This window comes from Hyperolius riggenbachi, chromosome 1 (assembly GCF_040937935.1).
Source record: "Hyperolius riggenbachi isolate aHypRig1 chromosome 1, aHypRig1.pri, whole genome shotgun sequence".
NCBI classification, from domain to species: Eukaryota; Metazoa; Chordata; class Amphibia; order Anura; family Hyperoliidae; genus Hyperolius; species Hyperolius riggenbachi.
In genome coordinates this window covers 247,377,026-247,400,464 of record NC_090646.1, presented here as the reverse complement: position 1 = coordinate 247,400,464, position 23,439 = coordinate 247,377,026, and the positions used below count along the sequence as shown (strand labels likewise).

At 45.9% G+C, this 23,439-nt stretch overlaps 1 protein-coding gene across 2 annotated transcripts in view; it reads right to left on the bottom strand.

Annotated features, from left to right (window-relative positions):
- HPGDS (hematopoietic prostaglandin D synthase) overlaps positions 1-23,439 on the bottom strand; it is a 93,202-nt gene that overhangs the window by 16,366 nt on the left and 53,397 nt on the right. For both annotated transcript variants that reach the window (XM_068270927.1, XM_068270934.1), the window contains exon 5: positions 6,061-6,156. In XM_068270927.1, the coding sequence (XP_068127028.1) occupies positions 6,061-6,156 (96 nt within the window). The remainder of the gene's footprint in view (positions 1-6,060; positions 6,157-23,439) is intronic.

Genomic DNA, 23,439 nt, shown 5'->3' with positions numbered 1-23,439 from the left:
TTCCAGTATGCAAAAGCAACCCACTGTGTCAGCTAGAAGTACAGTGGCTGCTCAAAGCACACAATAAGTGATGGGGAGACATGAGACCCAGAAGTGCCCTTGACCTAGCCGAATAATAGATCATAGAAAAGTACTATTCCAAGTAAAAAATATAGTGACAAACACTGGTTCGCACGACAGCCAGGGGCCCCAGCCTCTCTCACTGGCTGGGGCCCCCAAACCACCATGTGATATCCAGAGGGAAGTGCAGGTGGGCCCTGGACCTCTCACACCCAGGGAATTCACCCCCACTGCCTCTGAATTGAATGCTAGCTGCAAAACACACAATTTGCTCACTCCCAGCTAAAGCACTTTCCTACCTTCGCCTGCTGACCAAATAAAGGTAGGAAAGTGCTTTACCTGGGTGTGAACAAATTGTGTAAAACATATGGTGGTAAGGTTCAGGTTCCGGTATACTTGTGGCATGCTGGAGGCAAATAACTACATTCTGCATGTAGAAAAAAGAATGGCAGCACTCTAAACCAAGCCGCACCTGACTCATACTGGCTGCAAAGGGCTTCTCAGCCTGTTTTAACCACTTCGTGCACCAATAGAAGGTTTATAGATAGAGTTCTATTTTGCATCAATTAGTGCAAATACAAAATTTAATAAATGTCCATTCTGCTGAAATGCACTCGCACTTTTTAACTCCTCAATGGATGGTGTCAAGTGGTGAAAGGCACACACTGTGATCACTACAGCTACAACAGGTGCTGAAAACCAATTAGACTCTTGCTACATCTTTATAGGAGACCTCACTTACACTTAAGAGAGACATCAGTTGCACCTATTGCAACACATTAGCAGGGATGCCACTTGCAGGCTCTCATGTCCCCTCCTAACGGAAGTTTACAAATAACACAATAATTTGGGAACATGCATGCAAATAGTGACTTGGGAACTGGCTTACATGCAATTTGCATTGTTCTTTCTCCTCAAGATTGGGGTGCAGTTGTAGGCAGTGTACAAGGCTGTTGAAAGTATTTGGGCCAATCTCTGTGCCGCACCCCTTATTTTTTGGCAAGCCAGCTTTCAAGTCACTATTTGCAAGCATCTTCCAAATTATTGAGTTATTTTAAAACTTCAGTTAGGAGGGAACATGACAGCCTGCAAGTGGCATCCCTGCTATTGCAACATGTGTTGCAATATGTAGAACTGATGTCTCTCTTAAAGAGACTCTGTAACCAGGGCTGTGGAGTCGGTCCAAAAATCCACCGACTCCGACTCCACGACTCCGACTCCTCTAATTTGCATATTACAATTTTGTTGATTAAAAGTATGTAACATGAAATTCGTCTCTTAACTGCCAACGCTTAGGAATTTTACAAGACAACTGAAGTGAGAAGGATATGTAGACTACTATATTTATTCCCTTTAGACTAAAACTAGTCCTTGGTAAGAGTACTTGTAAAAGGTACAAACCGGAACAAAGAACATCTATCAGGCCCTAGGCAATGTAAGTGTGGGTACATGTAAGAATGATGTGCAGGTACTCTGCAGGGGAATGAGGAGATTGTAAACAGACAACACCTCTGTGTTCAATGTGCACAGCATTCTCAGTGGATTCCCTGTAGCTCTGTGGGGAGTGCATATGTAGAGTATAGTACTACTGTGTAACAAAGTAAACCTGAGACAGATGAAATTAAAGTTTTATACATACCTGGGGCTTCCTCCAGCTGCCTTCAGGATAATCAGTCCCTCGTTGTCCTCCTCCACCACCTGGATCTTCTGCTATGAGTCCAGGTACTTGAGCCAGTCAGGCGTAGTGCGCATGCACACACTCCGCCGCCAGGAGCATACTACACCTGTGCAGCACTATTGCGCAGGTGCAGAATGCTCCTGGCTGTGGGAGCGGCATGCGGCCGGACAGCGCTGACTGGCTGAATTACCAGGACTCATAGCAGAAGATCCGGGTGGTGGAGGACAGCGAGGCACTGATTAGCCTGAAGGGGGCTGGAGGAAGCCCCAGGTATGTATAAAACTTTACTTTTCATCCGTCTCAGTTACCCTTTAATTTGTAGTCACCAAACCAAATTTTAATAACACATCAAATTATTTGATTTCATCAGCAAAGGGAGTGCATACATTTGCATAAATCAGCATCAATGCAGAATTATTTCCATCTCGTTGACCATCTCTATTAGTGACACAGCTACACATCAGGCTTTATTCTTACAGCATAGATGTTATTTAGTATATATAAGAGATTCCTGTGTACACATCATATATACAGTCACAATCAGATATGTACAGTGGAGGAAATAATTATTTGACCCCTCACTGATTTTGTAAGTTTGTCCAATGACAAAGAAATGAAAAGTCTCAGAACAGTATCATTTCAATGGTAGGTTTATTTTAACAGTGGCAGATAGCACATCAAAAGGAAAATCGAAAAAATAACCTTAAATAAAAGATAGCAACTGATTTGCATTTCATTGAGTGAAATAAGTTTTTGAACCCTCTAACAATAAAAGACTTAATACTTAGTGGAAAAACCCTTGTTTGCAAGCACAGAGGTCAAACGTTTCTTGTAATTGATGACCAAGTTTGCACACATTTTAGGAGGAATGTTGGTCCACTCCTCTTTGCAGATCATCTCTAAATCCCTAAGGTTCCGAGGCTGTCTCTGTGCAACTCTGAGCTTGAGCTCCCTCCATAGGTTTTCTATTGGATTAAGGTCCGGAGACTGACTAGGCCACTCCATGACCTTAATGTGCTTCTTCTTGAGCCACTCCTTTGTTGCCTTTGCTGTATGTTTTGGGTCATTGTCGTGCTGGAACACCCATCCACGACCCATTTTCAGTTTCCTGGCAGAGGGAAGGAGGTTGTCGTTCAGGATTTCACGATACATGGCTCCGTCTATTTTCCCGTTAATGCGATTAAGTTGTCCTGTGCCCTTAGCAGAAAACACCCCAAAAGCAAAATGTTTCCACCCCCATGCTTGACGGTGGGGACGGTGTTTTGGGGGTCATAGGCAGCATTTTTCTTCCTCCAAACACAGCGAGTTGAGTTAATGCCAAAGAGCTCTATTTTGGTCTCATCAGACCACAGCACCTTCTCCCAGTCACTCACAGAATCATTCAGGTGTTCATTGGCAAACTTCAGACGGGCCTGCACATGTCCCTTCTTGAGCAGGGGGACCTTGCGAGCCCTGCAGGATTTTAATCCATTGCGGTGTAATGTGTTTCCAATGGTTTTCTTGGTGACTGTGGTCCCTGCTAATTTGAGGTCATTCACTAACTCCTCCCGTGTAGTTCTAGGATGCTTTTTCACCTTTCTCAGAACCATTGACACCCCACGAGGTGAGATCTTGCATGGAGCCCCAGAGCGAGGTCGATTGATGGTCATTTTGTGCTCCTTCCATTTTCGAACAATCGCACCAACAGTTGTCACCTTCTCTCCCAGCTTCTTGCTAATGGTTTTGTAGCCCATTCCAGCCTTGTGCAGGTCTACAATTTTGTCTCTGACATCCTTGGACAGCTCTTTGGTCTTTCCCATGTTGGAGAGGTTGGAGTCTGCTTGATTGATTGATTCTGTGGACAGGTGTCTTTTATACAGGTGACTAGTTAAGACAGGTGTCCTTAATGAGGGTGACTAATTGAGTAGAAGTGTCTAACCACTCTGTGGGAGCCAGAACTCTTAATGGTTGGTAGGGGTTCAAAAACTTATTTCACTCAATGAATAGCAAATCAGTTGCTATCTTTTATTTAAGGTTATTTTTTCAATTTTCCTTTTGATGTGCTATCTGCCACTGTTAAAATAAACCTACCATTGAAATGATACTGTTCTGAGACTTTTCATTTCTTTATCATTGGACAAACTTATAAAATCAGTGAGGGGTCAAATAATTATTTCCTCCACTGTATATCTGACCTTAAAAATACGGGGACTGCTTTATTGAAGCAGCACAAGTAACTAATTTTGATTGGTTTGTTTTATTTTTGTGGACTAAGCATAGCTATTACTGTATATATACACATTATTTTTAATGACCATTATCTGAGAAATAGAACATTTTATCATATTTTCTATTTTAATTACAGTTACAAATTCATTAGGAGTCGGAGTCGGAGTCGGTGCATTTTTTCCCGACTCCGACTCCAGGCACCCAAAATTGCCCGACTCCACGACTCCGACTCCACGACTCCGACTCCACAGCCCTGTCTGTAACAACATTTTCAGCCTTATTTCTTCTATCCTATAAGTTCATAAACCTGTTCTAATGTGGTCTGTCTTACTGCAGCCTTTCCTAGTTGAACAGTGGCTGTATTATCTCTGTTATATAATCTAATCTTCTTTCCTTTGTCAGCTTTGTCAGGCTCAGGCAGGAATGTGCTGCTCTGTTTGTGATAGGCAGAAGCTTTACACACCCTCTCCAGGCTCTGTATGAGTCATAGACTGAGCTTCTCTCAGCCTATCACATGCTGGTTAGCAGCCATGTTTTTTGTTTGTAAACACTGCCTAAAACTGGCAATTACAAGCCAGGATTGCAGCAGGGAGTGGCAGAAACAGCACAGAGGGGCCCACAGGAGAACATAATGAATAGAATGGTATAATTTTTATTGTAAGAATTTTAGAGTACAGATTCTCTTTAACCTCCCTGGCTGAGCACGGGCTATGCCGCCGGGAGGCACCGCTCGGGCCCCGCTGGGCCGATTTGCATAATTTTTTTTTACTACACGCAGCGAGCACTTTGCTAGCTGCATGTAGCATCCAATCGCCGCCGCTACCCGCCGATCCGCCGCTATCCGTCGCGACGCAGCCGCCTCCCCCCAATCAGTGCCAGGCAGCGCCGTGGGGTGGATCGGAGTCCCCTTTGACGTCGATGACGTCGGTGATGTCATCCCGCCCATCGCCATGGCGACGGGGGAAGCCCTCCAGGAGATCCAGTTCTTTAAATGGGATCTCCTAATCTCCGATCGCCGGCGGCGATCGGAGGGGCTGGGGGGATGCCGCTGAGCAGCGGCTATCATGTAGCGAGACTTTGTCTCGCTACATGAAAAAAAAAAAAAAATTTAAAAAACACTACTTTGCTGCCCCCTGGCGGATTTTTTTAAACCGCCAGGAGGGTTAAAGTGGATCTGAGCTCAGACTTTCCTCTCTGCTCTAAAAGATTAGAGAGAGTATGAAAACAATCAGGGGAAAAAATATTTGTTAAAATGCAGAATCCAAAAAAGCCCTGAGTGAACTTTTAGGGAGCAAAGGAAGGGTTAATTAAATCATCTGTCTTTCCTGTACAGCTAACTGTGAGGTGCTGTAAATCATGCCTACTGATAACATACTTGTTAAACTCAACTGTAACTAAATAAACAAACACAGCTCAGAACAGCTGATTTCTACAGCACTTCTATGTGAACTGAACACTTTTCAGTCTATTTGCAAGAGCTCAGGTCCAATTTAAGAATGTAAAAGAGAGGTCTCCTATAAAGTTGCAGTGAGGGTCATTGCTTTTCAGCATCTGTAGTGAGCAGTGTGTGTGGCTTTAAAAATGATGAGTAGCCCTTTGCAGCCATTGTGTATCAGGTGTGGCTGATTTCTTTGTTTTACACAATGACAATAAAGTGCTTGAAATCTTGGTGTAGAGCATTGCAATTTGCCATACATTTCTCTACATGTAAATTGTGACCTGTTTTTAAACAAACGAAATACTGTTTTTGCAATTCTATATCCGGATGTGTGAAGTTTTCCCTGATAATAAGGAAAGGTTCTGATTTGTAACCAGTAGTGTGCCGAGTTTCCAGGGTTAGAAAGTTAAGGTTAGGCTAGCCACCTGGACAGGTTATCATTAAATTTAGAAGCTGGGGTTAGGCATCAGGAATTTGTTAACGTAAGAGGCTATACATTTTATATGGAGGTGTAAATATGATTTTTAAATATTACTTTTTTTTGCTATAGTGCCCCTTTAATGTTAAAGGGGCATTATGGCGAAAAAACGGTAAAATTCATATTTACACCTCCATAGAAGATGCACATTTGTCCCAGAGTAAATACAATAGACATTTTTCTATAAATAATACTCACATAGTCACCAGCAAAAAACTTGTTGTTGCCCAAGGACTTCTCCAAGCCACCTAGGACCGCTGGAGCATTTTTGTCCATGTATTCCTTTCTCTTTTCCTGCAGTGGAATAAAAGTGATTGTCAGGAAAATTATTATATTTGTTTCAATATAGCTAGTATAATCCTTTACATTTAATATACAGGGGCAGGTTTGCTTGAAAAGAAATTTAAATTGTTCTTTTTCAAGCCAGTCAGGTACTGCCAGTTCCTGATCCACAGAATTCCATCGTATCCAAATAGTGCAGGGTTATTGTGAAGATAGTTCTCCTGCTTCTGGATTTAGTTTGACTCCAGGGCCATTATTCAGTTCACTTTTTCTAAAAAGATTTCTCCTAGGTTATATTTTAATGCCTTACCAATACATTTTAAGCCACAAGCAAGAAAAAAAACCTCAGAATAATTTTGATAGTACTTTTTCACCTACTTTTTAGTACTTTTTCTACTGCAAAGTTAAAAGGTCATTTTAAACAGAAGATGAAAAATTATCACCTAGTAGAAAACTTAGGGGAAAAATACAGTACATTGAATAAGGACCATGGGATTTATAGTTTGGGCTAATCATATTAAGTTCTGCAAGGTCCCCATTCAGGGTTGGGTGCTGTGTTCCTTTGGGTATTAAGTACACACAGACATTCTTCACCAAAACAACAATTCACGATTTTCGTATGAGAATATCTATGGCACCTATAGGTATAGCATCGCTGAGGTGGTAGTTTGTTTCCGCTGTGTTGGATCACTAATGACTAACTTCTGTTCTAGTTTTGGAATTTTTCACTGAAGTCGCCGCAGCAGGGCACTTCTTGCTTGTCCTCCTCCACTACCCTCTCCAGGTAACAGAATAGGCTGGTTGGAAGAAAGCCATGCAGTGTGTTTGTACCGCAATCCTTCCAAAACTATCACATGAAACTATTATCAACAGTTGTTCCATGGAGCAAAAAATAAAATACATGCAGCTTAAGAAATCCTGCAAACTGCTATCTCAGGCAAGCAATGTTCATACCTGGTTAATGAAGTAGCAAAGTTCACAGTAAGTTAAGCCATATTGATACTGTCACTGTGAATCAGCAGATTGTTAGTCTGCACCAACAGTTCAGTTAATAGCACTGTGTTGCAGTGAATTTAAACCAGAACATAATTCAGTATCTTGTTACATAAAAGCAAGTTGGCAATTACATATAAGTGATCCTCAAACATATGGTGAGGTGCCGAAAATTGTGGATTTCCAATCCAGAACACATTAGCTTGTTAAAGTAAGTTGCTAAATGCTAAGTTTTCCAGGGCACTTGTCCAGATATTCATACAACACACTGGTGGTGTGACTTGGGGACAAGTTACTCAACTAAGGCAGCCAATTTTGACATCTGGCCAGGAGGAGTTTCAACATATGCTTGCAAAACACCGACCATGGTTATGTGTACAGTATTACTTGCATCCCACAGCTTAAGATCATTACTGGAACTCACATTTAGGGACGGTTCTAGACTTCTTGCCGCCTGAAGCAAAACATTGTAAGGATGCCCCCCCCATGTATTTGTGTATTGTGTCTGTGCATTGCAGGCACTGACACTACGCTTACCTCCCTCTGCTTTCTCAGCATCTCCTCCTTGCTGTCCCACAGCATCTTGGCTTAGATCTCCACTGCATCACTCACCCGCTTTCAGCAGATTAGCAATTGGACCACCAGCCACAAGTAAAGTCCTGCTTCCCCTCGGACTACAGCGGCCCTGCATGCGACCCCGCAGCACGTAACAGGTCACACGAGGAACCGCTGTAGTCATGGATAATGGGTGCTGGACACGTGGATGGAGATCCCATCGTTGGAACGCTGAGAGCAGGTGAGTGAAGCGGCGCTGCCCATGTAGGGAGGGGGAAATGGGGAGAGCAAGAATGGGGGACATTTGGGGAGGTAAGCCCCCCTTGCCTTCATCTAAGTTTTGCTGCCCCAGGGTATTTATTTAAAGTGAGTCTGAAGCGAAATAAATAAAATAATAATAAAAAAAACAAAACAGATACTTACCTAAGGAGAAGGAAGGCTCTGGGTCCTACAGAGCCCTCCTGTTCCTCCTACGGGCCCTTAGGTTCTAGCGCTGTTTCCCCCGTTATCAGTCTCCGACCGATGGGTCGGAGACTGCTCTCTGTCGCTGCGGGAGTCTTCGGGAGCCCCAGTGCTCCTGAAGACAGGACACTCCGTACTGTGCATGCGCAAGAGTGCTCCCAAAGACTTCCAAAGTCTCTTGAGGCAGGGGATTTGAACGGGAGAGCCAGCACTGGAACAAAGGACCATGAGAGGAATGGTGATGCTCTATATGACCCAGAGCCTTTCTCTCTCCTTAGGTGAGTATTCTTTTTTATTTTGCTTCAGACTCCCTTTAAAGGAAACCAGAGCTTAGTCAAGATAAAAGATTTATACATACCTTCCCCGAGTCCCAGCCTTCTCCTGTGCCGATACCGGGTACTGTAACTACCTCCAGTCGCAGCCAGTCTGCGCAAGAGAAGTGTGCCCTCTATCTCTCCGGCGGCTGCTGGAGAGATACTTAAAGAGCGCACTTCCCTTGCGTCAGACTGGCCGCGACTGGAGGAAGTTACAGGACCCGCCGGTACCAGCACAGGAGAAGGCTGAGGAGCTGATGGAGCTGGAGGAAGCCCCAGGTATGTAGAACACTTTTATTTTGACTCGGCTCTGGTACAGGAAATGCTGAAGTTTGTCATAGTCAAACGATATTAAGTTTTATTTAAAAAAACAAAAAAAAACAAAAACCTGCATATGCATTTATAATTAAAATCATTAAGCAAGGTTTGGAAAACATAAGATTATGGGTCATTGCGCATAGCGTGATAAGCAGTCGGCAAAAGTAATGGTCAAATTGTTGTGCACTCCCAGCGTATGGCAACGTTAGCGTTTTTACTGAATATGGACCGGCGCTACCCACAATAGGGTGTACTTGACCAACACAGTTAATAATGGAGTAAATACTATAATAATGTTGTGAAACACTGGTCTAACTTAACAGAATTATTTAATGCTACAGTCATACTGGCAAATGAATGATTTGAGTAGGGACATTCCCTTTCTATGTTTGCTAAGCTGTGTTTGAAATGAAATATACACATCATCATGTTTCATATATGCGGTCATGCAACTAAAGGAGCCAATTACTGCTGGCAAACAGCACCGTTTCACTGTTTAATAAATGTCTTTTCACTCTTTTTCTGATATTATTTGGATAAAATCTTATGTCAGTTTATTGCTTGTTCCAAAAACATTTCCAGAATCCCAGTGTACTATTGTATTTACTGTAAGCAAATACGCCCTAAAAGTGCATCTCAAACTTATTAGAGATGGCTTGAACCTCCGATTTTAGGTTTGCGAACCTTGAACGCGAACTTCAGCAAAAGTTTGGGTTTGCGCGAACTTTGTGAACCGCAATAGACTTCAATGAAGAGGCGAACTTTGAAAATTACAAACATTTATGCTGGCCACAAAAGTGATGGAAAAGATGTTTCAAGGGGTCTAAAACCAGGAGGGGGGCATGGCGGAGTGGGATACACGCCAAAAGTCCCCGGGGAAAAAAATCAGTATTTTACGCACAGCAGGGTTTAAAGAGACTCTGAAGCGAGAATAAATCTCGCTTCAGAGCTCATAGTTAGCAGGGGCATGTGTGCCCCTGCTAAAACGCCGCTATCCCGCGGCTAAACGGGGGTCCCTTAAAACCCACCCCCGCAAAACTTGGTCGTAAACTTGGTCGTGAATTTTTTCTTCCTGGAGGCAGGGCTAACGGGTGCAGCCCTGCCTCTAGTCGCGTCTATCAGACGCGCATCGCCGCCTCTCCCCCGCCCCTCTCAGTGAAGGAAGACTGAGAGGGGCGGGGGAGAGGCGGAGGTACGCATCTGATAGACGCGCATGAGGCAGGGCTGCGGCGGTTAGCCCTGCCCCAATGCAGAAGCGCTCCCCGGCTGCACAGAGGGTATTTGGGGGTGAAGGGACCCCCGTTAAGCCGTGGGATAGCGGCGTTTTAGCAGGGGCACACATGCCCCTGCTATCTATGAGGTCTCAAGCGAGATTTATTCTCGCTTCAGACTCTTTAAGGGCAGAAATCACATTTTATTGCTAAATTGGAAGCCTAAAAGTGCTTTAAAACCTCTTGCATGTGTATACATCAATCAGGTATTGTAATTAGTGTACTGCTTCACACTGACAGACCAAACTCGCCGTGTAATGCGCCGCAAACAGCTGTTTGTGTAGTGATGGCCGTGCTGGACTGGAGCGCACCATGGCGAGATTGCTCTTCCTCAGTGATGTCAGTTAATGTCTGACTGCCTTATCAACTTTCAATGGTTCTTTCTCTACCGTTGTTAAAGTTTACATTTATTTTTTTAAATTACCTTTTCTGCTGGCTGTTCAGTACCTTTAACAAGAATCTGTTATGGAGGGCAAGTCTGCCATTCATTCAACTGTGTGACTGATAAACTTTCCATATTACTTTCTCAGTAGCATGGTGACCACTGGTAATGGCCGGGGAATCGGTTCGATTCCGGTCAGGAGTGGGAGCCTGAGAAATGGCTACCACCACACCTGGTATCTTCTACTGCGGTGTCCTAATCGTCACAATTTTTCGGAAGGCCTCAGAATCCACCAGCTGGTACGGTAATAGCTGGTGAGCTAACAGTTCTGCCAAGCCAGCTGTCAGACGCTGGGCAAGGGGGTGACTGGCAGACATTGGCTTCTTCCGCTCAAAGATTTCCTTAACCTCCCTGGCGGTAAGCCCGAGCTGAGCTCGGGCTATGCCGCGCAGGGGGAGATCTCAGCCCCTGGTGGGGCGATTTTCAAGCTGTAAATTGCTGTGCGCGCAGCCAGCACTTTGCTAGCCGCGCGCACAGCTTGATCGCCGCCGCTCTGCGGCGATCGGCCGCACGCAGCGGCTGAAGAGGGCCCCCCCCCCTGCCAGAGCCCTGCGCTGCCCGGATCAATGAGTTCCGGGCAGCGCTATGGGCTGGATCGGGTGTGCCTGACGTCAGGACGTCGGCTGACGTCCATGACGTCATCCCGATCGTCGCCATGGCGACAGGAGAAGCCAAACAGGGGAACGCGTTATATACGCGTTCCCCTGTTTGCTATAGATGCCGGCGACGATCGGACTAGAGGGCCACATGCGCCCTCTAGTGGTGTTTCATGTAGCTACCACTCTGGTAGCTTTACATGAAACAAAAAAAAAAATTAAAAAAAAAAAAAAGGATTTTTTCAATCAGGAAAAAAAAAAATAACCGCCAGGGAGGTTAATGGACACCTGGCTGCTGCTGTGGGCAAAGGAGCAGGAATGGCAACCACCGCACATCCAAGGAAGGCAGCAGGCACGGCACTTAAGTCCTGACTCAGTGAGGTAGTGACAACAAATAACAATACAGGAGGACTCGTTCAAGGCCCTGCTGTATATGATACGAATCAACTTTAAATCCTTTAACGACAATCTGTTATGGAGTGCAAGTCTGCCATCCATTCAAGTGAAAGGTATGCACAGGTATAATACAATGTGCAGTCACACAGATGCAGTGAAAGGTATGCAGACGATGAGCGTAATGGAGTAATTACGATTTCGCGAAATTTCACGTAATTAGTGTAATTACGTTTATGGCCGTAAGTACATAATCGTAATGAAGAAGGATTTCGCGAAATTTCGCGTAAGCGTAATTTTCGCGTAATTTTCGCATTGCAACGGGTATTACGAAATTAATGCGTATGGTCATGCTCCCGAAGCGGAAAAGTTGACGCATGTATCAATGTTAGGTAGCCGCCGACTTTAAGGGTTAATAGCAAAGCCCCCTTAAATGCTAAGAGCCTCAAATTTGGAGAATATATTAAGGAGATCAGGAGGAATAAGAGGAAAAAAATTTTTTTCAAAAAGACCTTATAGTTTTTGAGAAAATCGATTTTTAAGTTTCAAGGGCGAAAATGTCTTTTAAAATGCAGAAAATGTCAGTTTTTTTGCACAGGTAACAATAGTGTATTATTTTCATAGATTCCCCCAAGTGGGAAGAGTTTTACTTACTTCGTTCTGAGTGTGGGAAATATTTAAAAAAAAAAAACGACGTGGGGTCCCCCCTCCCAGACCTCTTTAACCCCTTGTCCCCCATGCAGGCTGGGATAGCCAGAATGCGGCGCACCGGCCGCGTGGGGCTCCGCACCCTGACTATACCAGCCCGCATGGTCCATGGATTGGGGGGTCTCGGAAGGGGAGGGGCAGCCAAGCTTTCCCCTCCCCCTCTGAGCCCTTGTCCAATCCAAGGACAAGAGGCTCTTCTCCACCTCCGATAGGCGGTGGAGGTGGAGGCCGCGATTTCCTGGGGGGGGGGGGGGGGGGGGAGATTCATGGTGGAATCTGGGAGTCCCCTTTAAAAAGGGGTCCCCCAGATGCCCACCCCCCCTCCCAGGAGAAATGAGTATAGAGGTACTTGTACCCCTTACCCATTTCCTTTAAGAGTTAAAAGTAAATAAACACACAAACACTTAGAAAAAGTATTTTAATTGAACAAAAAACATAACCACGAAAAAAGTCCTTTAAAGAGAATCTGTATTGTTAAAATCGCTCAAAAGTAAACATACCAGTGCGTTAGGGGACATCTCCTATTACCCTCTGACACAATTTCGCCGCTCCTCGCCGCATTAAAAGTGGTTAAAAACAGTTTTTAAAAGTTTGTTTGTAAACAAACAAAATGGCCACCAAAACAGGAAGTAGGTTGATGTACAGTATGTCCACACATAGAAAATACATCCATACACAAGCAGCCTGTATACAGCATTCCTTTTGAATCTCAAGAGATCATTTGTGTGTTTCTTTCCCCCATGCACTGAAGTTTCAGGCTGCTCTTTTCTTCCTGCAAACAGCTTTCCCTTGTTTGTAATTCCTCAGTATGTGAAAGCCCAGCCAGCTCAGAGGACGATTTATCCAGCTTGTAAAAGATAAGAGAGAAGCTGCTCTAATCTAAATAACACACAGGCAGTGTGCAGAGAGGGGCCTGGAAGGGGGAGTTCATAGCAGAACCAAAACACTGAAGAACTTGGCAGCCTTCCAGACACAGGCCGACAAGTCTGACAGGGGAAAGATACATTGATTTATTACAGAGACAGTGATAGTATAAAGTGCTGCAGTTAGCCAGAACACATTAGAATAGCTTTTGGAACTTGTAGGATGATAAAAAACAGGATGCAATTTTTGTTACGGAGTCTCTTTAATACCCTTAATTAACCATTAATACTTACCTGTCCCTTTAAATAAATGATCCCTCGAAATAGCCTCGGAAATGTTCTATCAGTTACAATGTAACAAAGTTATTACAATGTAACAACTTTGTTACATTGTAACTACGCCGCACCCGACGTCACTCGCCGCCGCCGCATACGCGTCTGCGCTGCACACATTCCCGACAGAGCTCTGAGCTATATAGCTCAGAGCTCTGAGAAGCATCTTTGTATTTTGGCTCCAAGGAGCCCCATTGGTCCTTAGCAGACCAATGGGGTTCCTTCAAATCAAAAGGAACCCCATTGGTCTGCTAAGGACCAATGGGGCTCCTTGGAGCCCAAATACAAAGATGCTTCTCAGAGCTCTGAGCTATATAGCTCAGAGCTCTGTCGGGTCCGTGCAGGACGCTAAGTCCCCGCAGCTCCCGCTGCCCTCCCCGCCTCTCCCACATGTCACCCACATGTCACCCACATGTGGGTGACAGATGTGGGCGGGGTGGACAGCGGGAGCTGCGGGGACTTAGCGTCCTGCACGGACCCGACAGAGCTCTGAGCTATATAGCTCAGAGCTCTGAGAAGCATCTTTGTATTTGGGCTCCAAGGAGCCCCATTGGTCCTTAGCAGACCAATGGGGTTCCTTTTGATTTGAAGGAACCCCATTGGTCTGCTAAGGACCAATGGGGCTCCTTGGAGCCAAAATACAAAGATGCTTCTCAGAGCTCTGAGCTATATAGCTCAGAGCTCTGTCGGGAATGTGTGCAGCGCAGACGCGTATGCGGCGGCGGCGAGTGACGTCGGGTGCGGCGTAGTTACAATGTAACAAAGTTGTTACATTGTAATAACTTTGTTACATTGTAACTGATAGAACATTTCCGAGGCTATTTCGAGGGATCATTTATTTAAAGGGACAGGTAAGTATTAATGGTTAATTAAGAGTATTAAAGAGACTCCGTAACAAAAATTGCATCCTGTTTTTTATCATCCTACAAGTTCCAAAAGCTATTCTAATGTGTTCTGGCTAACTGCAGCACTTTATACTATCACTGTCTCTGTAATAAATCAATGTATCTTTCCCCTGTCAGACTTGTCGGCCTGTGTCTGGAAGGCTGCCAAGTTCTTCAGTGTTGTGGTTCTGCTATGAACTCCCCCTTCCAGGCCCCTCTCTGCACACTGCCTGTGTGTTATTTAGATTAGAGCAGCTTCTCTCTTATCTTTTACAAGCTGGATAAATCGTCCTCTGAGCTGGCTGGGCTTTCACATACTGAGGAATTACAAACAAGGGAAAGCTGTTTGCAGGAAGAAAAGAGCAGCCTGAAACTTCAGTGCATGGGGGAAAGAAACACACAAATGATCTCTTGAGATTCAAAAGGAATGCTGTATACAGGCTGCTTGTGTATGGATGTATTTTCTATGTGTGGACATACTGTACATCAACCTACTTCCTGTTTTGGTGGCCATTTTGTTTGTTTACAAACAAACTTTTAAAAACTGTTTTTAACCACTTTTAATGCGGCGAGGAGCGGCGAAATTGTGTCAGAGGGTAATAGGAGATGTCCCCTAACGCACTGGTATGTTTACTTTTGAGCGATTTTAACAATACAGATTCTCTTTAAAGGACTTTTTTCGTGGTTATGTTTTTTGTTCAATTAAAATACTTTTTCTAAGTGTTTGTGTGTTTATTTACTTTTAACTCTTAAAGGAAATGGGTAAGGGGTACAAGTACCTCTATACTCATTTCTCCTGGGAGGGGGGGGTGGGCATCTGGGGGACCCCTTTTTAAAGGGGACTCCCAGATTCCACCATGAACCTCCCCCCCAGGAAATCGCGGCCTCCACCTCCACCGCCCATCGGAGGTGGAGAAGAGCCCCTTGTCCTTGGATTGGACAAGGGCTCGGAGGGGGAGGGGAAAGCTTGGCTGCCCCTCCCCTTCCGAGACCCCCCAATCCATGGACCATGCGGGCTGGTATAGTCAGGGTGCGGAGCCCCACGCGGCCGGTGCTCCGCATTCTGGCTATCCCAGCCTGCATGGGGGACAAGGGGTTAAAGAGGTCTGGGAGGGGGGACCCCACGTCGTTTTTTTTTTTAATATTTCCCACACTCAGAACGAAGTAAGTAAAACTCTTCCCACTTGGGGGAATCTATGAAAATAATACACTATTGTTACCTGTGCAAAAAAAAACTGACATTTTCTGCATTTAAAAGACATTTTCGCCCTTGAAAAATCATTTTCGGCCTTAAAAATCGATTTTCTCAAAAACTAGAAGGTCTTTTTGAAAAAATGTTTTTTCCTCTTATTCCCACTGATCCCCTTAATATACCCTGGGAATTTGGTGTTCCTAAACTTTAAGCAGGCTTTGCTATTAACCGTTAAAGTCGGCGGGTTTTTAAATGTTTACATTTTTCCTTTGAAACTTTAACATCGATTTTCTCAAAAACTATAAGGTCTTTTTGAAAAAAAATTTTTTTCCTCTTATTCCTCCTGATCTCCTTAATATATTCTCCAAATTTGAGGCTCTTAGCATTTAAGGGGGCTTTGCTATTAACCCTTAAAGTCGGCGGCTTTTTATATTATACGGAGCGTTACGGTTTAACGCGAAATTACGGTAGCGTTTAATGCGAAATTACGGCATGAACGAAACGCGAAATTACGCGTTGAAAATTACGCTTACGGTATTTTCAATTACGATTTTAATGGCAATTACGCTACTGTAATTTCGCATCGTAATCGCAAATTTCGCATGCGTAATTTTAGTAATGCGAAATTACAAAAATTTCAGCTCAACTCTATATGCAGTGACTGCAAACAGCGGTTTGTGTAGGGATGGCCGTGCTGGACTGGTGCGCATGGCGGCGAGAGTGCAGGTGATGGCGGCTTTCCAGCCCATATGGTCGGGCTGAGGTAGCTCAATGACAGAACAGTGACTGTCCAGCTGATCGAATTTGGTCTGTCCACAATGAAGCAACGACCTTATTATCTTGGGTGCCCCGCCCCCCCCCCCCCCCCATCCCGAGACACTCATATAGCCAGCAGTCATTGCTTCACTGTGATACGCAAGCCCCTTCACCGCGGCAAGGTAACGATCACGAAGGAGAATTGACACATGTATATGCCTTTTGTTTTGTTGTTGCAGCTGTAGTGCAGCCAGAAAAATTGGGCAGGCATGTACACACACCAGAAAAAAAAATTGTTATTGGTTTTGTTAGCGGCCTTAAAAATTCAGTAATCCACCTGGAGTCCTGGATCCTGTTAGTGGTGGCGGAGAAGGCAGTCAAGCTGCCTGCAGGCAGAGATGCTGTGTGGGGACTGACTTAGTCTTTGGGCGGGCAGTAGCCCTCCAGGATCCATGCCTCATTCATTTTGATAAAGGTGAGGTACTGAACACTTTTTTGACCTAGGCAACTTCTCTTCTCAGTGACAATGCCTCTAGCTGCACTGAAGGTCCTTTCTGACAGGACGCTTGAGGCAGGGCAAGACAGAAGTTGGATGGCAAATTGTGACTGCTCTGGCCACAGGTCAAGCCTGCGCACCCAGTAGTCCAGGGGTTCATCGCTGCTCATAGGGTCTACATCCCCAGTTAAGGCCAAGTAGTCAGCGACCTGTCGGTCGAGGCGTTGGTGGAGGGTGGATCCGGAAGGGCTAAGGCGAGGCGTTGGACTAAAGCATGTCCGCATGTCCGACATCACTATGAGATCGCTGGAGCATCCTGTCCTTGCCTGTGTGGACATGGGCGAAGGATTACTGGCAGTGGTACCTTTATTCCATTGTGCTGTGATATCACCCTTAAACGCACTGTAAAGCATAGTTGCCAGCTTGTTCTGCAAGTGCTGCATCCTTTCTGCCTCCAGGTAAGGTGGTAACATCTCCGGCACTTTGTGCTTATACCGAGGGTCTAGCAGTGTTGCCATCCAGTACAGGTCATTCCCCTTGAGGTTTTTTTTATAGGGGGGTCCCTCAACAGGCTGGACAGCATGAAAGCTGCCATCTGCACAAATTTGGATGCAGACGTACTATCCATCTCCTCTTGCTTTTCCTCAGTGATGTCAGGTAAGTTCTCCTCATCCCCCCAGCCACAAACAAAACCACGGGAAAGGTGAGCAGCACAAGCCCCCTGCGATGCCTGCTGTGGTTGTTCTTCCGCCTCCTCCTCCAAAAAAAAAAAAAAAACCACCTTCCTTATCATCTGACTCCTCTTCCCCACACGACTCTTCCTCCTCCCCCTCTGTGCTGCCGCAGGTGTTAAGGAACCATCTGGTTCTGCTGAGAATTGATGCCACAACTCTTCCTCCTGTTCCGGTTCACGCTCCTCCACAGCTTGATCCACCACTTTACGCACGGCACGCTCCAGGAAGAAAGCATATGGGATCAAGTCGCTGATGACGCCTTCACTGCAACTCACCATGTTTGTCACCTCCTCAAACGACTGCATGAGCTTGCAGGTATTTTGCATGAGTGTCCAGTACTTTGGCCAGAACATCCCCATCTCCCCAGAGCATGTCTTTTTACTGGAGTTGTAGAGATACTGGTTGACAGCTTTCTCCTGTTGTAGCGGGCGGTTAAACATCAGGAGCATTGAATTCCAGAGAGTCAGGCTATCGCAAATCAAGCGCCTCACTGGCAAGTTGTTTCTCCACTGAATATCATCCAAGCGCGCCATGGCCGTGTAAGACCACCTGAAATGCCCACACACCTTCCTGGACTGCTTCAGGATGTCCTGTAAGCCTGGATACTTATACACAAATCTCTGAATTATTAGATTCAGCATGTGTGCCATGCAGGGTACATGTGTCAACGTGCCATTGTCACACATCACGTTGCCGATCTCCAGTTGGTGCTGGGTCAGCCACTGATCCACCTGTTTGTTAAGAGCAGCCAGGAGAGCTGCTCCAGTGTGACTCTCGGCTTCGAGGCAAGACATGTCTAAGATGGCGTGACACCGTTGTACCTGGCATGCAGCATAGGCCCTGGGGAGCTGGGGCTGTGTAGCTGGAGAGGCGATCGCAGCACCGGTAGAGTAGCACTGCCATTCAGCCTAGGTGGAGGACGACAGCGAAGAGGATGTAGCAGAAGGAGGAGAGGAGGTGGCAGGAGGCCTGCCTGCGAGCTGTGGAGGTGTCACAACTAGGTCCGCTGCACAGCCACATTCTCCCTGCTTGCCAGCAGTCACCAGGTTGACCCAATGGGCTGTGTAAGTAATGTACCTGCCCTGACCGTGCTTTGAAGACCAGGCATCCGTGGTCAGATGGACCCTTGACCCAATGCTGTGTGCCAGAAATGACACCACTTGCCTTTCAACTTCATGGTACAGTTTGGGTATTGCGTTTTTTGAGAAATAATTGTGGCCTGGTATCTTCCACTGCGGTGTCCCAAGTTTTTTTTTTTGGCACTGCGGAGCCACAAATTTTTGGAAGGCCTCAGAGTCCACCAGCTGGTATGGTAACAGCTGGCGAGCTAACAGTTCCGCCAAGCCAGCTGTCAGACACCGGGCAAGGGGGCAGACATTTGCTTCTTCCGCTCAAAGATTTCCCTCATGGACACCTGGCTGCTGCTGTGTGCAGAGGAGCAGGAACCGCTGAAGGTGAGAGGCAGAGTGGAGGTGGAGGAGGTTGGGTGTGAAGGCTCAAGGGAGAAAGTGGCTGAAGATAATGCACCTGAAGGAGGAAGAGGAGAAGGAGGGGGTGGCTTTGCTTTTGTGTGCTGCTTTTCCTCAGGTGGTCTTCCCATTGCAGTTTGTGCTTTTTCTCCATGTGCCTTCATAAGGCAGTTGTTCCTACGCGGGTGTTGGCCTTTCCATGACTCAGTTTTTGGTGGCAGAGAGAACAGATGGCATTGCTCTCATCTGAGGCAGACACACACAAAAATTTCCACACCACTGAGCCCTGGCTTGATGGCACTATGGTGGCGTCAGCAGCTGCCATTGAAGGGCATGTTGGCTGGCTGTCCATAGGTGGCGATACATGGCGCCAGACACTGCCACCAGCTGTTTCTGACAACGAGATCCCTCTGCTTCTTTCAGCAACTCGTCTCCTCCTACTCCTCTCTGACTCCCCCTCTGAACTGTCCCCTTGGTCATCTTATCTATTAGGATCCCATGTGGCATCAATGGCAGTATCATCATCATCATCATCATCATCCTCCTCCTTCCCAGCTTCACTTGTATCAGACACAGCCAAAACTGCACCAACAGCAGGTACTTCATCATCCTCTCCCTCACACCTTACGTCCATTGTGTCGCCAAACTCAGACCTATGAGGTGGTGTAACTTGCTTAGCGCCTTCATCTTGTTGTAACAATAATGGCTGTGAATCAGTTAATTCCCCACCAAATAACTCCTGCGAAGTGTCAAATGTAATGGATGTGGTGCTTGTTGTAGCCCTGGTGGCTGCGGAAGATGAGGTGTTCTGTGTTAAATAGTCAACTACGTCCTGACAATCTTGGGAATTGATGGCATGTGCCTTCTTCTGAACACTGTACTTTGGTCCAGGGCCGCACGAAATCACGTCAGCACGACCTCGAACAGACCTGCCGGGTGGCCTGCCTCTGCCTGTTTTGTCCATATCAGGGGGATGAAGTGAAAGGTATGCACTGACTTGACTAATACAATGTGCAGTCACACAGGTGCACTGAACAGGTAAGCAGTGACTGGTATCAATACAATGTGCAGCTGCCACACACACAGGTACTGTGAACTGGTATGCAGTGACTAGTATTACAAATGTGCAGCTGTCACACACACAGGTACCTTGAACAGGTATGCAGTGACTGGTATATAATATAACACTGAGTGTGGTCATGTAGGTGCACTGAACAGGTATGCAGTGACTGGTATCAATTAATGTGCAGCTGTCACACACACACAGGTACCGTGAACAGGTATGCAGTGACTGGTATATAATATAACACTGAGTGTGGTCACGTAGGTGCACTGAACAGGTATGCAGTGACTGATATCAATACAATGTGCAGCTGCCTGTCATGCACACAGGTACCCTGAACAGGTATGCAGTGACTGGTATATAATATAACACTGAGTGTGGTCACGTAGGTGCACTGAACAGGTATGCAGTGACTGATATCAATACAATGTGCAGCTGCCTGTCATGCACACAGGTACCCTGAACAGGTATGCAGTGACTGGTATATAATATAACACTGCGTGCTGTCATGCAGGTGCACTGAACAGGTATGCAGTGACTGGTATCAATACAATGTGCAGCTGCCACACACACAGGTACCATGAACTGGTATGCAGTGACTAGTATTACAAATGTGCAGCTGTCACACACACAGGTACCGTGAACAGGTATGCAGTGACTGGTATATAATATAACACTGAGTGCGGTCACATAGGTGGTGCACTGAACAGGTATGCAGTGACTGGTATTATTATTATTTTTATCTTTTTATATAGCGCCAACATCTTCTGTAGCGCTGTACATAGTACAAACAAATAATGGGGAACAAATATACATAAGAAATACAAAACACTGTACAGTCATGACATTGAATAGAATAAATACAAATACACATACATACATAGTTGATGTGTAGTTGGTACATGTGCATATGTTAAAATTACAGCAGTATGAGAAACACTAGGAGGAGGTCCCTGCCCTTGCGAACGTACAGTCTAGAGCGTAGTGGGGAGGAAACAACAAGGAAGGAAACACAGGGGTTAGTGGGTGAGCCAGTGTGCCTTCAGTGCTGCCTATAGCAAATTATAGACTTGTCTAAACAGGTGTGTTTTCAGAGTACGTTTGAAGGTTTCTAGACTCGTGGCATGACGAACCGGCTGAGGGTGAGCGTTCCAAAGAAAAAGGGATAGCCCATGAGAAGTCTTGGATGCGAGACTGAGAGGAGGTGACTAGGCTGGAGGACAAAAGGGTCTCCTGTGAGGAACGGAGGGTCCGGGCGGGGAGGTATCTGGAGATTAAAGAGGAAATGTATGGAGGCGATAGATTCCAAAGTGCATCCCCTCCAGAATTGTGCCCACTATAGTATAGGTAACAGAAGTGCTCTCAGTGTTAAGTATGGTGCCTCCCCCAAGTATAGGTAGCCAGATGCCCCTCCCCCCATATTAGATAGTTCTACTCCTTGGTATAGGTAGCTAGAAGTACCTCAATATTAGTGCCTACACACTCCTGTATAGGCAGCCAGATGTTTCCCCAGTATTAGGTTTCCCCTCCCCCACTATAGGTAGGCAGATATGTCCCCAGTATCATTCCTACCAGTACAGATAGCCAGATGTGGCCCAGTATTAGCCCCCAGTATAAGTAGCCAGATGTGCCCCCAGTATTAGCCTCATAGCATAGATAGCCTGATGTGCCCCCAGATTTAGCAAGCTCCCTCCCCCCATGCAGGGATCATCTAGGATGCTTGAATGTCTTCATTTTACCGATGATAGCTATATCCTCTGTGCACCACCACAGCCAGCCTCATACTGCTGAATGGACTGGGCTCTGGCTTGATGACAGTATCAAGTCAGAGCTGGAGCCTTTCCCCGAACACCATGCTTTCACATCTCAACTGCATGATCATGCCAAGTAGAGTTGGTCAATGAGATGCAAAAATGTTTGGCTTGCATACAAATTTGATACCTAGTGTATGCGGTTCTTGGAGCTGGGACCAGGGGCTGTTTCATGGGGAGGGCGGAGGGGACGACTGCCCGGGACGCAGTGCGGAATGTTGAAGCAGGGGGCGCAGAATGAGAGGAGAAAGCGAACAGAAGAGGCACATAAGGGGAAAAACAGATGAGACCAAGAGATGCCAAAAATCACCTGTCTCCCCTTGGGTGTCCTATGTTTCCTTGGCAGTTGAACAACATTAGTAATCATGTGACCACTGCAACATGTGATGACACGGCCATCCTCCTGCGCCCAAGGAGAAGTTGAATTGCGTGTCTCCTGGGTCCCTGGCTACCTGGATGGTGGTGCTGAGTTCTTCCTCCCAGCTCCCACTCTTCATCCTACTGTGGCCATGCTCTCACAATGGTCTGGACTGACTAAAGGGATACTTAAAGTTACCACTGTTGCTTAGTGTTTTTCAGTCTAGAAGAGTAAATTAATGCCTGTATCTGCAGATAGGCATTCATTTACTCTTCTAGGTTGAATAACAGTGGAGACTTTAATTAGTGGCTGGATAGTGTAATGGTTAAGGGCTCTGCCTCTAACACAGGAGACCAGGGTTCGAATCTTGGCTCTGCCTGTTCAGTAAGCCAGCACCTATTCAGTAGGAGACCTTAGGCAAGTCTCCGTAACACTGCTACTGCCTATAGAGTGTGCCCTAGTGGCTGCAGCTCTGGCGCTTTGAATCCGCCAGGAGAAAAGCGTGATATAAATGTTAATTTGTCTTGTCTTGTCTAATTGCTTCAGTACCAGCAGCCTCTGGCCCCTTATGGACTAGAGATTGCTGATTTGAAAAAACAGGGCTTACTGATGTCAGGCCACAGGGACCTGCCGTTACCGCCATTCAAGCTGCTCTCTCGTCACTGTAGTCCCTACAGCGCTATGATGGCAAAGCTCCCTGATCTGGTCTGGAGACAATTTAATTGGCTTCAGACCCTGTGATCAATGTGAACCAATATGATTGGCTCACAGTGATGATGGGGGCAGGAGCCATTGAAATCAGCTCCTGACGGGCTCAGGGAGCTCTGCCGTCGGTATGAATAAAGGGGCTGCAGTGGCGAGAGAGCCAGGATCGTCGGTAGCAGTAGGAGCATGTGGCAGAGATGATTGAAATCTATGCCCTGCGCGAGATAATGTGCCAAACAGGGTGTAGATTTCAATCAGCGTGGTCCAGAAGCAGTTAAGTTATCTTGCAAATCAGGTCTGTTCAATTGAGAATTGTTTACTATGGTACTAGATGGCAAAATACTGCAGACAGCCCTTACCTGGGTCACACTAGAACCTAGTTAGAACTGTAATAACAGATAAAAAAGCAATCATATTGCAATCTTATGCACCTTTACAGCAAATGTTTCTGTAATGAGTCCAGGTTAACCTGAATTTATGAAGAAAAACCTTCAACTCCTGATGTGTTCATTCTGCTACCCTCTTACAAAAGCTAATTCACTAGCACTTTAATAATTCTCACTGCAGTCTGATATGTCC